This window comes from Paracoccidioides brasiliensis, assembly GCF_000150735.1.
Source record: "Paracoccidioides brasiliensis Pb18 unplaced genomic scaffold supercont2.2, whole genome shotgun sequence".
NCBI classification, from domain to species: domain Eukaryota; kingdom Fungi; phylum Ascomycota; class Eurotiomycetes; order Onygenales; family Ajellomycetaceae; genus Paracoccidioides; species Paracoccidioides brasiliensis.
Window position 1 is genome coordinate 557,672 of NW_011371359.1, and position 12,456 is coordinate 570,127.

Sequence of the window (12,456 nt, forward strand, 5' to 3'; positions counted from 1 at the left end):
ATAGTTATTTAAAAAATTTAACATGGCTTTAAATCATAAAATTAACTTTTTAATAGGATTTATATATAATATGAAGCTTTAATATAATCTAATCAAAATTAACTAAATAAATTATTATTAATTATTATTAAGCTATTGTAACTATTTTCAAATAAAAAATGTTCTTTTTTATTATAAAATATATATTTAAAAATCAACTTCTTATATTGAATTTAAATTATTTTTCATTATTTAAATAAACTTTTATATATATAATATAAAATATTTTTTAAATATAAATAAAATATAACTTTTTTGGTTTTTGTATACTACAGTTGAAATAAGTATTTTTATATTAAAATATTAACTTTTTAATTCTTTACTAATTTATTAAATTCATTTTAAGCACTTTAACCTTTTGAAGGTTATGAATATAGATCTAAGTTAGATAGTTATTGACTAGCTCAATAGTTCATATTTCTCAGAGTTAATTATAACTTTTCTATCCCCATTGGCCGAACGATTAAGGCGGCCGTTAGGTGGCGCCCGGCGTGGAGACGTAAGGTTTAGCAATTGGGCCAAACGTCATCCATCAGATGACACCTGATTAATACCTCCAATACCACGTTCATTTCAGCCAACCGGTGGGCCTACCTCACACATAAATTACCACCATTTCCAGGCCGGGAAATCGTGTATTACAAGTTCTAGAACTAGCCGCCTGTCTGGTGAGGTTTTTAGGTTATCAGAGATTTCTCTGTTGTGGGCGTGTGTACCTCTCTCTCTTGTCGTAACCACTGACTAACTACACTCGAGTAAACTAGTCAGTCTCATTCTCGAACTGAGTCTTATCAGAGTTGTAGATAGCTTCACAGTAAATCTTATACAAAGGAAAGATACCATTTAATAATATGTCAGTTGGGTATGAATAATTTCATTTTTTATATTTAATTAGTATCTAACTTGGTCCAATTGATATATTAAAGTAAAGTGTGTGAATGAAGTATTTTACATACTTGTTACATATTCTCATTTGATATCTCACTACTCACTTGGTGGAGAATTTTATTAGTTAACCAACTGACATTAACCTACATAAGCTGCAAAAGTTCATTCTTATTGTTCAAATAATTATCACAATGACAAGTTGTTTTGGGTGAGATAAACAGCAACATAGCCCATTCTGCCACTTAGAGGACATTGCTCTCTGATCATCGTGACTCTACCAAATCTGCTCCCCCTGCTCTGCATTCATCCTCCAATGTACAATTTTCCACCGTCCATTCTTCAAGATCTGGTTACGGCAAAACACAGAAAAGGGCAAAGCAAACCCATAATACAATGTAGTTATAGTTTCATCGGGGAGATAGATTCCCCCAAACGGAGAGGAGACCCTTTGAGCTTCTTACCACCTGTTCCACACATAGTCCACAGCCACAAATGTCCTTCGTTTGATTTAATACCCATTTTTTGTTCTTAGGGTTGTGCAAGTGAGCAGTTGACTGTTCTTGTTGAGATTCAGCCTAAATATGCAAACACAAATAGCTGTTGGTCGTTAGACTGGCAGTGTTCTACAGTTCAATCAAGCCAGGACCTATCACAGAAACATTTCCAGGCAACAACAAAAGAAATGCCGAGTCACGAAAAAAAAAAAAAAAAAAAAACCCTTGCTTTTGAACCCGGGAACAAGATTAGTTTATTTCCAGGCCGGCTGGATTAGCAACCCGTTTGTGCCGCGCACCAACCAGTCCCTCACCCTAATCGCCCCTACGACCAATGCAAACCTGTAGCCAAAGGAATGCTCTTCCATCTAAAGAGCAGCTGTGGGGTAGAGGCCCTGAGCAGTAAAAGCGACACCTGAATAATATGCGGACTTGAGACATCATATCCACCACTCTATTCGCGCGGACTCCATGTGAGGGATACATACGTGTTACAGGTAAATCTGAATAACATATTTAATGGAGCTGATTTGCCCAAACAGCCAATCTCTTCCCACTCACTCAATAGCATCAAAAACCTATCTTTTTCGTTCAACAGATCCTTCTAGAAACGGCGGGGGGAAAACTTTGCCTATTAATTTTTACCTCGGTAACTAGTTAGTTAACTAACTGACTTAGTTAACTGACTAATGGGTATAAAAATCCCTTACATCATAGGCGGGCCCTGTGGCTGTGCGAGGAAAAATCAGGTGCCATTCTCTCTGAAATGTTGAAGGTTGTAGCTCATACAATTTAAGTAGAAAGATAAAAACACGTCATCACTTTCCTGTATTGGATATCGGATGTCCATGACGTTAACCAGAGCCCGGTCGCTTTGTACACTACAATGGAGGAAGGACATGATTTTCATTCTGGAATTTCGTAGTTATCCAATAGTGAATAACTATGTTCACCAGAGAAAAAAAAAAAAAGAAGAATGGTAACCTCTTTGGCAGCACGGGAAAAAGGAGCAAGAGGGGGGGCCTCAAATGAGGGCACAGTATTTAACAGATGAGGCATGTTGTGTTAGTTTAATATCCCCTTTCAAATTCTTGAGTGTCATGCATGCATTGTATCTATTGATATCTTCCTCATGGATGCCGCCGCATGCATGGGTTTTCTGCAATGCCCAGTCTGCCGTGAATGTTGGACAGTGTGTGTTGTTTCCCTGTTTCATATAACTATATGGTTATATATAACTCATCGACGAAATGAAATTTTTTGTCGTTATTGATGATGATGATGATGATGATGATGCATTTAACTGCCTTTTCACCTAATTAGATAACTTGTTAGTTATATAAAACTCAACCTGCTAACTAGTTGCAAAATCATGCTTTCGTCGAGAACAACGAATGACAACCCGACCCAATAACTAGCTGTACTGCTATTACTGATTGCGTACTATCTATAAATTCAAACAAGAAACTGGGATTTGGGGATGGGATGCACCGAGCCCACTATGCAAGTATACATACACCATTTCTTGTCCTTCACAGGACTCTTCTTCTGCCCGACATCCATATATGCTAGCCAAGTGTCACAAGAAGCCTTCTCAGTTGATTATTAGCCAAGTTCATTCATATGCATTTATTCTCTAATTTGCAAATTCAAGCTTCTACCAAGTTTTTTTTTTTTTTTTTTTTCTTTTCTCTTTTTTTTTCTTTTTTCTTTTCTCTTTTTTTTTCTTTTTTCTTTTTCTTCCCCACCCCCGCCTTAACAACCCTTGCGTTTTGCGTTTTGCGTTTTGCGTTCTTTTTACTTAGTTACCGCTTTAGAATTTAGTTGCACGGTTTCGGTCCATATGAGAGTTCAGTGAGTCCAAGGTTGTTGACGGTACACCCACCCCATTTCTTATTTCTTCTCGATTCGGATGGGTTTGAAAATCTCAAAGGGTGGGGTATCACCATCGCAAATGGAATGGACCCAGAGGAGGGGGGGTATGAGGGATACAGGGGCAGGGTAGTCTGCCACCAGTTCAAAAGTACTTCAAATTTACTTACATCATCTATTTCATTCCCCTTTCCCTTCTTATTTAAGTTTCTGTTGCTTATTATTTGACTATTGTTGCGGCTTTCCATGCATGGTTGATTGCATTACTCAGGAGGAGGTGTCATGTACATCCGTTGAGAATATACTTAACCAGAATTGGTATCTTCTGGCCACGTAGATAGGTTGAATCACGCTTCCATTAGCAGTTACAACTCCCAAGGAAAAGAGGGCAAATGGGCAAATTTGGGAAGATAGAAACCATTCATTCCATCTATTACGCTGTTTTCTAGAGAGCCTCGTGTTGTAGCTCCGGTAATAAAAACAAGAGGCAGAAAAAAGGAGAAAGAAAAAAAAAAAAAAAAAAAAAAAAAAAAAAAAAAAAAAGAGAGAGAGAGAAAAAGAGAAAAACACATGTCCGCTCCGTGCACCTGTCCCTGCTTGAATTTTACTTGCATTTTACCCGAGAAGAAAAGAAAAAGAATAACACCCTTGCTAATTCCTAGTTAGCCCTGACACTGTAGCTGCCATAGAGGGCCCCCTCAAGGCAACCTTGTCGTTGATCGTGCAAATCAGTTCACCAAAGCGGGATATCAATCGTGGTAGCGGTACATAAGGCGTCATATGAACGAGTTTTAAAAAAAAAAAAAAAAAAAAAAAAAATAGCCTCGTCCGAATCTTCTTCTACTTCGTTTCGTTTTGGACCTTGGTCACTCTCTCGAGAACGCGCGGGTACAGCGGGTGATCTGCCTCCAGGTCTGTCAGTTTGGTCGTTGCGTCTGCGGCGGACAGCTCCTTCAGGATCTTGTGCAGCTCGAAACTCTCCTCGTCATCAGGCACGTTCTGGAACTTCAGCGCCTCCTCGACCGCTCCCATCAACGCGTCGACCTGTTGTCCACGCTCAGCGAGCTGGGCAGCTGGTCCGATGAAGCGTTCCTTGCGAGACAGTTTGCGGAGCGGAGCACGGCCAACACGCTGCACGACGTCTTCGAGATACGGGTTAGAAATGCGGGTGATGATCTTCTGGACATAGTCGTGCTGTTCTGCGGCCGGGATGTGGTGCTTCTCGACGATCAGGGTTGAGGTCTCGGCCAGAACCGCGTTGACCTGGCTCCGGATTCTCTCGTCCTTCAACGCATCGTGGATGGTCGGTTTGCCAGCATTATAGCCGAAGTAGGCAGCGGTTGCATGGCCGGTGTTGACGGTGAACAGCTTGCGCTCGATGTAAGGTTCCAGATTGTCCACCCAGTGGATAGCCTTGATATCCGGGTGCCCGACGTCGCCAAAGGGAGTCTGCTCCACGACCCACTCGTAAAACTTTTCGATCTTGACGTCGAGACCGGAATTGGGGTCCTGGGTGGGCACGATGCGGTCGATAGCGGAGTTGGCGAACTGGGCACGGCTTGGGAGAGAGTCACGACGGGATTCGTCGGTGTTGTCCTTGATGAAGCCATGCAGAGTGTCGGTGGCACCGATTGCGTTTTCGCAGGCAATCACGGCCAGTGGCTTGGGCTGGGTTCGAATATCGATACCCTTGGCGATGGGTGGGGCGATGAACTTCAGAATGTTAGGGCCAACAGCGCAGGTGACGACATCGGCAGTGGATATCTCCTTGATGACGTCGTCGAGATTGTGCTTGGAGTTGATGGCCCGATAATTGTTGATGACTTTCTTGTGTTCACCTTCTCCACTGATTTCCGTGACCGTGTATGACGAGGCTTTCTGGAGGGCATCTATGACGCTGTCCATAACATCGACAAACACGACTTCATAGCCGGACTCATGAAGGAACTCCCCGACGAATCCACGGCCAATGTTGCCACCTCCAAAGTGCACTGCCTTTTTTCCCATTGTGGGGGGTGTGTGTCGGGTTCGTGCAGAGGGCGGGGCAAGTAAACGATTCTCTACAAGAACGGCAGCTTGACAGAGGAAGTAGAAAAAAGAGAATTAGGGGGGGGGGGGAAGGGAGTTGGGGTTGAGGTTGAGGTTGTGGTTGAGGTTGAGGTTGGGAGAACGAGATGGGGGTAGTTGATGGTCGATTTATTATTGCCAGCTTACCGCCTTCTTTGCTTCACAACACAACAAAGGTATGACAACAACAACAACAACAACAACGAGAGAGCGAGAGCGAGAGCGAGAGAGGAGAGAGAGAGAGAGAGAGAGAGAGAGAGAAAGAGGATGGGAGCAACACCAGCGCAACCAGCAAATCAAACGAGCCCCTGTCTAGCGTGAAGCACGCTTGCTCGAACCAGCAATTGCAGTGAGCTGGAAACAACCCGCCAGCCCGTCAGACAAAGAACCAAGGGGGATACGGGAGATAAGTTCCAGTTCCAGTTCCAGTTACAAAACCCAACCAAGCCAATTGGGTGTTATGAGAAGCGGGGTATCCGGCAAGTACCCACATTGGTGCGTGCAAAATGACGTCATTGGCTTGCCCGGATCCGGTGGTTGGGCTTGGCGGTGCTGACTCATCCGGCCCGTGACGAACCGTTTGCTTGTTAACTAGTTGCAATGACCATGTCGAACATCAGAAACGCTACACGCTACAAGGACGGAACTGCCAGCGCAGGTGATGATGATGATGATGATGATGATGATGATGATGATGATGATGATGATGATGATGATGATGATGATGAGACGCAATTTACAGTCAACCCCTCGTCTTCGATGAATTGCATTCCTCTGCTACGATGCACCTGCTCCTTGAAGAGTCCAGCTCAAAGCCTCGATCCAGGACCAGATGTGAAAATTGGTGACCGCCTCGCCTGGATCCCTATTTGTCCATGGAGGGAGAGGAGAAGGGGGGGGGGGGGGGGAGGGGTTGGCGCGGAGTTGCCTCCCGAAGCCGCGTCAGATCTCCTTACCCCTTGTTTTCAGGATAACAAACCACGGTAAAACCCTAAGGTCCTCGAGCTTGGTGGTTGGGGCGTTAAGCGACCACGGCTCAGCCAACAGAAAAGTTTGATTGCTTAGCGATTTTCAAGCTTCTGGAATGACCATTGGTGCGAGCATGGGACAAATCCCGAGAGAGGAATAACTGATTGGCCAATCTGAAACATGCTTTTCAAACCACAACTCTTTTTTGGTCGTTCCAGCGCCAAAACCTTGGAGCCCTTGGAATGTCAATAAAATTGCATTACGGCTTGCTTTCCGTCCAAGATATGGAAAACAGCTTGACCGCCCCTTCGCTTCAAGGTGCACTTACTCACAGTGAGCCCAACTGCTGCCCAATACACACCAAGCCTGTTCCTCCATGACAGAGATTCTCCCTTTCTGCAATTTTACAGTTTTCCTTTTCCTTTTCCTTTCTTTCTTTCTTACTTTGTTTCTTTGTTCTTCTTTTCTTTTCTGAATTGAAGAAAGGAACGGTGAGCCTCGGGAAAATATTGCCGTTTTCATCTTATTTTGCCTGGAATCTGAAAAACCTCGAGAGTGGGACGGCAAATCAATATCTTCAGATTCAACCCGGTGCTGCTCTGGTTCCCTAACGGATGCATTCCACCATTCTTTGATAACCAACTTCCATATACGCTTATATATATATCTAGAGAGAGAGAGAGAGAGAGAGAGAGAGAGAGATTAAAATCTCGCGAAGCATGACTCCACCAGTGATAACTGTCGATCAATGCCTTCTTCATGCTCGCCCTTCAGGCCCCGGGATCCCTATTGTGCGCCGGATTGGGGAATGCGGGCCGTGGTTTACACCATGGTGGTGATATTTTCCCCCTCAGATATGGTATCATCTTATCCATATCATATTGACTTTGATGTTGGAAATGCAAAGAAGCATGATTTTAATCTATATATATATATGAGCGTATATGGAAGTTGGTTATCAAGGTAATCCGCTCTACGTCGTCATATCATTGGGTGAAGACGTTCCCCTTCTTAGGCTCTAACTCCTCAACTGCGTTTTCACACAACCAAGCTCTTACGTCAATTCGTTTACGATCATATTTGCGAGTCAATGTTCATTGCCAACACAGATTGGACGCGCACCTCACTTTTAGCAAACTTCACCACAGGTCAACGCATGCAGCGATGCAGACTTGCCATTAATAAATGGGGCCAAGTGACTTGACATTGTGCAATGCCGCACAACGCTGGGCCACTCGACAACCATAGTATACAAGAGGAAGAGAACTGTGCCATTTCCCGGAAACAGTCCTTCCTTTCTACATCACTTTCCAGGTCGAATCGTAAACTATCACAACCTTGTGTCCCTTCGGTCTGCAGAGCACATCGGCCCCATTCAGCTGCATTTCAGGTCTCCCTGCTTTTCTCGTGATACAGAATAAAACGTATGGCGCAGAGGGTTGTAATGAAAAGCGGTGTGAACTAGTCAAAATCCATGGGGTCGGTCTATGAACGGGGAAAACGCTAATATCTTTAGTTCAAAAACAACATGCACCAGATAGTAAGAACAGTCGCCCCGCAAGTCCACCTATCGTACATACCATATCCACAAAACAACATTAGCTGGGTCTCATCAATAAAACCATGCAGGGAAGTATGATGAATGCCAAGCTCTAGAACACATGAACGTGCAAACTGCACTGCAATAACGGGGGAAATAATATGAAAAAAGGGTGATCGGCCTAAAAGTTCAGATACATAGAGCACTTAAATAGTAGTAGGCCAATAAAAGAACAAGACGTATCACTGCGAAAGAAGAGCTCACCGGATACCCCGACGACGTTGGATGAGACGCGAGTGAGATCACCCGACCTGGAAAATTGAAAAAATTGGAGTGAACGACCACCTGTCGGGCAAACACAGTGGATTATCCAAGGGAACAGCTCAGATTAAGGCACCACCCCCCCCCCCCCATCTCCGGCGACTTCTTCATCCTACCGGTCCTCGACTGAGGATTTTCTTCAGCCGTCTGTTTTCAGTTTCAAACACTGTGCGCTCTTCATCGCTGAGCGTCCTTTCTTTAAGAAGCATATCATGCAGTTGCTTGTACTGTTTCAACAAATAAACAGATTCCTCGAAGGAGGGTAGGTCGCGGAGAGAGAGTAGCCATGAGCCCCGAGCAACCCTCTCTGATGCGGCCTTGACTCTAGCTGGCTCATCCACTTCCTCTCCATGTTTAGAAAGACTGTTATAGGCGAGCAGCGAGATGATCTTGTCTACATGCGGACGTAGAGTAGCAATTGCGTCCGTTATCCTCTTCTTGATCAATGTATCGGGAGATTTCGCGTCCTCCTTGCCTGCCAAGATAGATATGGTCTCCTTAACGCTCTCCTCTGAAATACCATACCTAATAAGAGCCAGGTACCTCGACAAAATTTCAGGTTCCGGTTGCATTAGAGCGGTATCCATAAACCCGACCAACCTGCTGGCCGTCTCGAATACATGCGGATTCTTTCGATCGCGAGAACAGCAGCTTAATGCGATGACGAAGGTTTTGCGAGAAACCATATTTCTGGGTAACATTTGCTTCTTGATAACATGAAGAGATTCACTGCTGGATCGACCTACGCGGAGAAGTCGCAGATACTCGTGGAATGAATGTTCATCAGGCCTTATCTTCCTTCCATGGACGAGTTTCTCCCAGTACGCTCGGCCGATGGCAACGCCGTTTGGTATTGTCCGGGAAGCTGCTAAAATCAACGACAGTTGAGCATTTACAGGTCGAGGAAGGGCCATTTTGGCACGGCGGGATTTTCTGAATCGCCGGTCTTTTTTGCCAAGATGCACAATGGGGAGAGGATTAAACAAGTTTTTAAATTCTTCAGCTTCAGACGGCGGTTCCGGTTCTTCGGCCGGTAGTCCTGGTGCTTCGTGCACCGCTCCTGGCTCTTCAGATAATTGTTTTGGGTTTCCTTCCGAGGCATGGTCCGTTTCATCATTATCTGTCGATTTCTTCTCCATTCCCTGGGTTTCAGTGGAAGAAGATTCGTCCTGGGCTTGTACCATTTCTGGGGTATCTTGGTTTGTGAATTTCTTTTGCTCTTTATTTCTGCTTTCTTCTAGCTGTGTCTCTAGGTCTTCAAGCAATGGAACGCGCATCGATTGATGCAATAGGGCGAACACATCAAGGCAGTCGCGTCTTTTTTGACCAAAAAGAAGCAAATGCCCCATGGCTGACACGAGATTTTGATCTATGAGCAACTCTCCCTTTTTCCATCGATCCATAATATTAGCCCATATTCTCTTTCCTTCTCGTACTAATGCCGTCTTTTTCTCTATAATTCCGTCTTCTTGACTGCGGGGATCAAGGGGTTTAATTTCACTGGCAACCCGGGCCTGAAGACCATTGAGAATGATGGTGAATGTCCTCGCGTCAGGAGCATCTTCACCTTGTTCGGGGAGCGATCCGGCCACCTCCCAAAGGGCATCCATATTTCCATGTCGAGCACACACACACAAAGCCGCATTGATATGGTGGATAGATGGTTTAACTCCGGAACGAGGTGAGCGCAAGCTATTGCATATCGAAAGCGCCATTTGTACTGCCTTTTTGGAACTACTATTGGCTAATCCTCGAAACATAATTGTGTATGTGTATGTGTTAGGCTTGCACCCTCTTCTTTTCATCTGGCCCAGTATTAGCTTTGAGGAATTCATTTATTCATATATTTTCTTTTTGATGTAAAGGAAATGCAGTTAGAGCAGCCTCACATCGTTATAAAGTTTAAACGCCGCAACGGGTCTGTCATTCTTCATCTCGCAGTCAAAGATCATGTTCCAAGCACCCATACAATCGTAGCCCCTCGATTGCGCAGTTCTCACCAATGCAAGTGCTTTTTGCAAATCTCCCTTGTTAAGCATCTGTTTCACTCGCTTTGCCAGAATAACCCGATCCGTTGCCCACTGTAGTTCTATGTCGATTGCCTTCCTCGACATCGTAGATCTCCCAATAACTTTCTGTTTCCAAACCGAACCGGGCTTCGACTTCCTGCCAGCGCCTGCTCTTGAGTGCCTAACGAAATCTGCCGCCACAAGCTCCTCGTCTTTTGTTTCGCCACCGGAATTCGGTTTGTTGTAACTGGTATTCTTCCATGATGATTTACTGGTGGGTGAATCCGACCTTGATCTAAGTCCTCCTTGGCGAGCATCTGATGAACGCTTGCCGAACCTCGATGTCGAAATATTTCTGTAATCGGCTCCATTACGAGTAATGTGGTTTGCCAGCGATCCTCCCCTTATATTGCCAGATATTATCGAGCTCCCATTGCAAACCAGTCTCGTAGCAAGAGTGCCACTGGCATAGACATTTCTGCAGCGGAGCATTTAATCAATCACGTTGTTTATCTGGTCTGTATACCCGAAAGGAAAACAAGGAGGCTTTATGGGGTTCCGTAATAGAATAAAATTATATCCAAGTAATCAGCAAAATGGCACTAAAGAAGCCAATTTGTTAGAGAGCTCCGTTCGCAATTCGGAGTGTGCGTAGTATTCGCAGGGTAAATTTTGAATCTCGAGAGTGGACAACTAACCAAATTTCGTGCTTCTTTTATTAAAATCCCCCGACAACAAATTCTCCAGATGAGAATATAGGGTATCCCAGAAGCTAAATGGCCAATTCCTGTTCACCTGGTGGAGGTGGAGTTTTCAACAACTCATGGGATGTGCAAAGCTTCGTCCTTACATATGGTTTCATACTTTTTTTTTTTTTTTGGCATTGCTAGATAAGCCGGATTAACAAAGTTCCGTTGAGCCTACAACGGGATGCTAAGCAGTGAGTGTATTTAACCACCAGGACACATACCTACGATATGGACTATTATCTGTGAAAAAAATAGAATGGACAGTTCGAGAGCGTGCATGAATATCTCCCATTCGTGGTACCTCATCACCTCAACCTTCTAATTCCTCACCCCCTTCAAAAAACTGATATCAGGAATTCCAAATGCCCCTTTATGCCTTTGGGTCCAACGGGTCGGGCCAGTTAGGCATTGGGCACATGGACGATGTTCCAATACCTACGAAATGTCTATTCATACAGGGAGACGAGCCAAGTAATTTGGAATCCATTAATAATCCTCATTCTCAGGATAAACCCCTACGGATTGTTGCGGGTGGGAACCACACCTTAGTTCTTTTTGAGTCTGGAGCTGTATACGCTGCTGGATCCAATAAAAACGGGAAATGCGCCCACGACCCAGATACAGTGCTTTCTTTATTACGATTTAGAAGAGTGGTTATTGTTACAGAAGAGGGAAGACGGGTTGATCGATTCAAGGTCATTTCGGCAACGTGGGAAGCGTCCTTTTTTGTTGATGCAGAGCAAGGCCATCTCTATGTTTGTGGATTGGGAATGAAGGGAGAGTTGGGGTTAGGGGAAGCCTGCATGGAGGCGAGTAGGCCAATGCGGATTTTAAATTTTCCACCAGCTGGAAAGGAAATCACTTCTATCTCCAGCAGTGTCTCTCATACAGTAGTCACACTGTCGACTGGGGAGGTGTACGGATGGGGGATATCGAGAAAAGGTCAATTGGGAGAATGGAATATACAGAACAAGATTTTATGGGAGCCAAGAAAGATCGAAGATGTTGCGTTTTTTGCTTGTCAGATTGCGTGTGGAAGAGAATTTACGGTTATTGGTGGGGAGGCGGTGACAGGTGAATTTGCCATTTTAGGATCGAATAAGTGGGATATCAGGTCTGACGTTCCGAAAGACATTAAGAATTACGAAATGGTGGCAGCTAGTTGGCATGGTATATATGTCCATAGACTGGATGGTTCTGCCATATCGTGGGGGAGAAATGATCGCGGTCAGTTACTTCCACCACACCTCCCACAGCCAACCAAGCTGGCTGTAGGCAGCGAACACGTCATTGCCATAATCGAGAGCACAAATGTGGTGGCTTTTGGATGGGGCGAGCATGGTAACTGTGGACCAAACACAGATGCACAGGGGAATGTGGCTGGGCGATGGAGCAAGATTCCCCTGACTATTGAGGGACGGGGTGCGGTCACAAACGTCGGTGCAGGCTGTGCTACAAGTTGGATTATGACAGCCTAAATACGAAAACCAGGGGTTAAGAGGTTAACA

The 12,456-nt window shown here is 44.6% G+C and overlaps 4 protein-coding genes across 4 annotated transcripts; 2 read left to right on the forward strand and 2 right to left on the reverse strand.

Moving 5' to 3' along the window:
* Nucleotides 1–4,133: 4,133 nt before the first annotated feature.
* On the reverse strand, nt 4,134–5,300 carry PADG_01372 (mannitol-1-phosphate 5-dehydrogenase; the record flags this gene model as incomplete). The annotated part of the gene is made up of 1 exon (XM_010759126.1): nt 4,134–5,300. The coding sequence occupies one exon, from the start codon at nt 5,298–5,300 to the stop codon at nt 4,134–4,136; it is 1,167 nt and encodes a 388-aa protein (XP_010757428.1).
* A 666-nt stretch (nt 5,301–5,966) lies between these two features.
* On the forward strand, nt 5,967–6,347 carry PADG_01373 (uncharacterized protein; the record flags this gene model as incomplete). Its single annotated transcript, XM_010758583.1, has 1 exon — nt 5,967–6,347. The coding sequence occupies one exon, from the start codon at nt 5,967–5,969 to the stop codon at nt 6,345–6,347; it is 381 nt and encodes a 126-aa protein (XP_010756885.1).
* Nucleotides 6,348–8,297: 1,950 nt separating this feature from the next.
* Nucleotides 8,298–10,691, reverse strand: PADG_01374 (uncharacterized protein; the record flags this gene model as incomplete). Its single annotated transcript, XM_010759127.1, has 2 exons — nt 8,298–9,995; nt 10,080–10,691. The coding sequence occupies 2 exons, from the start codon at nt 10,689–10,691 to the stop codon at nt 8,298–8,300; spliced, it is 2,310 nt and encodes a 769-aa protein (XP_010757429.1).
* A 619-nt stretch (nt 10,692–11,310) lies between these two features.
* Nucleotides 11,311–12,426, forward strand: PADG_01375 (uncharacterized protein; the record flags this gene model as incomplete). Its single annotated transcript, XM_010759128.1, has 1 exon — nt 11,311–12,426. One exon carries the CDS (start codon nt 11,311–11,313, stop codon nt 12,424–12,426), a length of 1,116 nt encoding a protein of 371 aa, XP_010757430.1.
* Between the last annotated feature and the right edge of the window lie 30 nt (nt 12,427–12,456).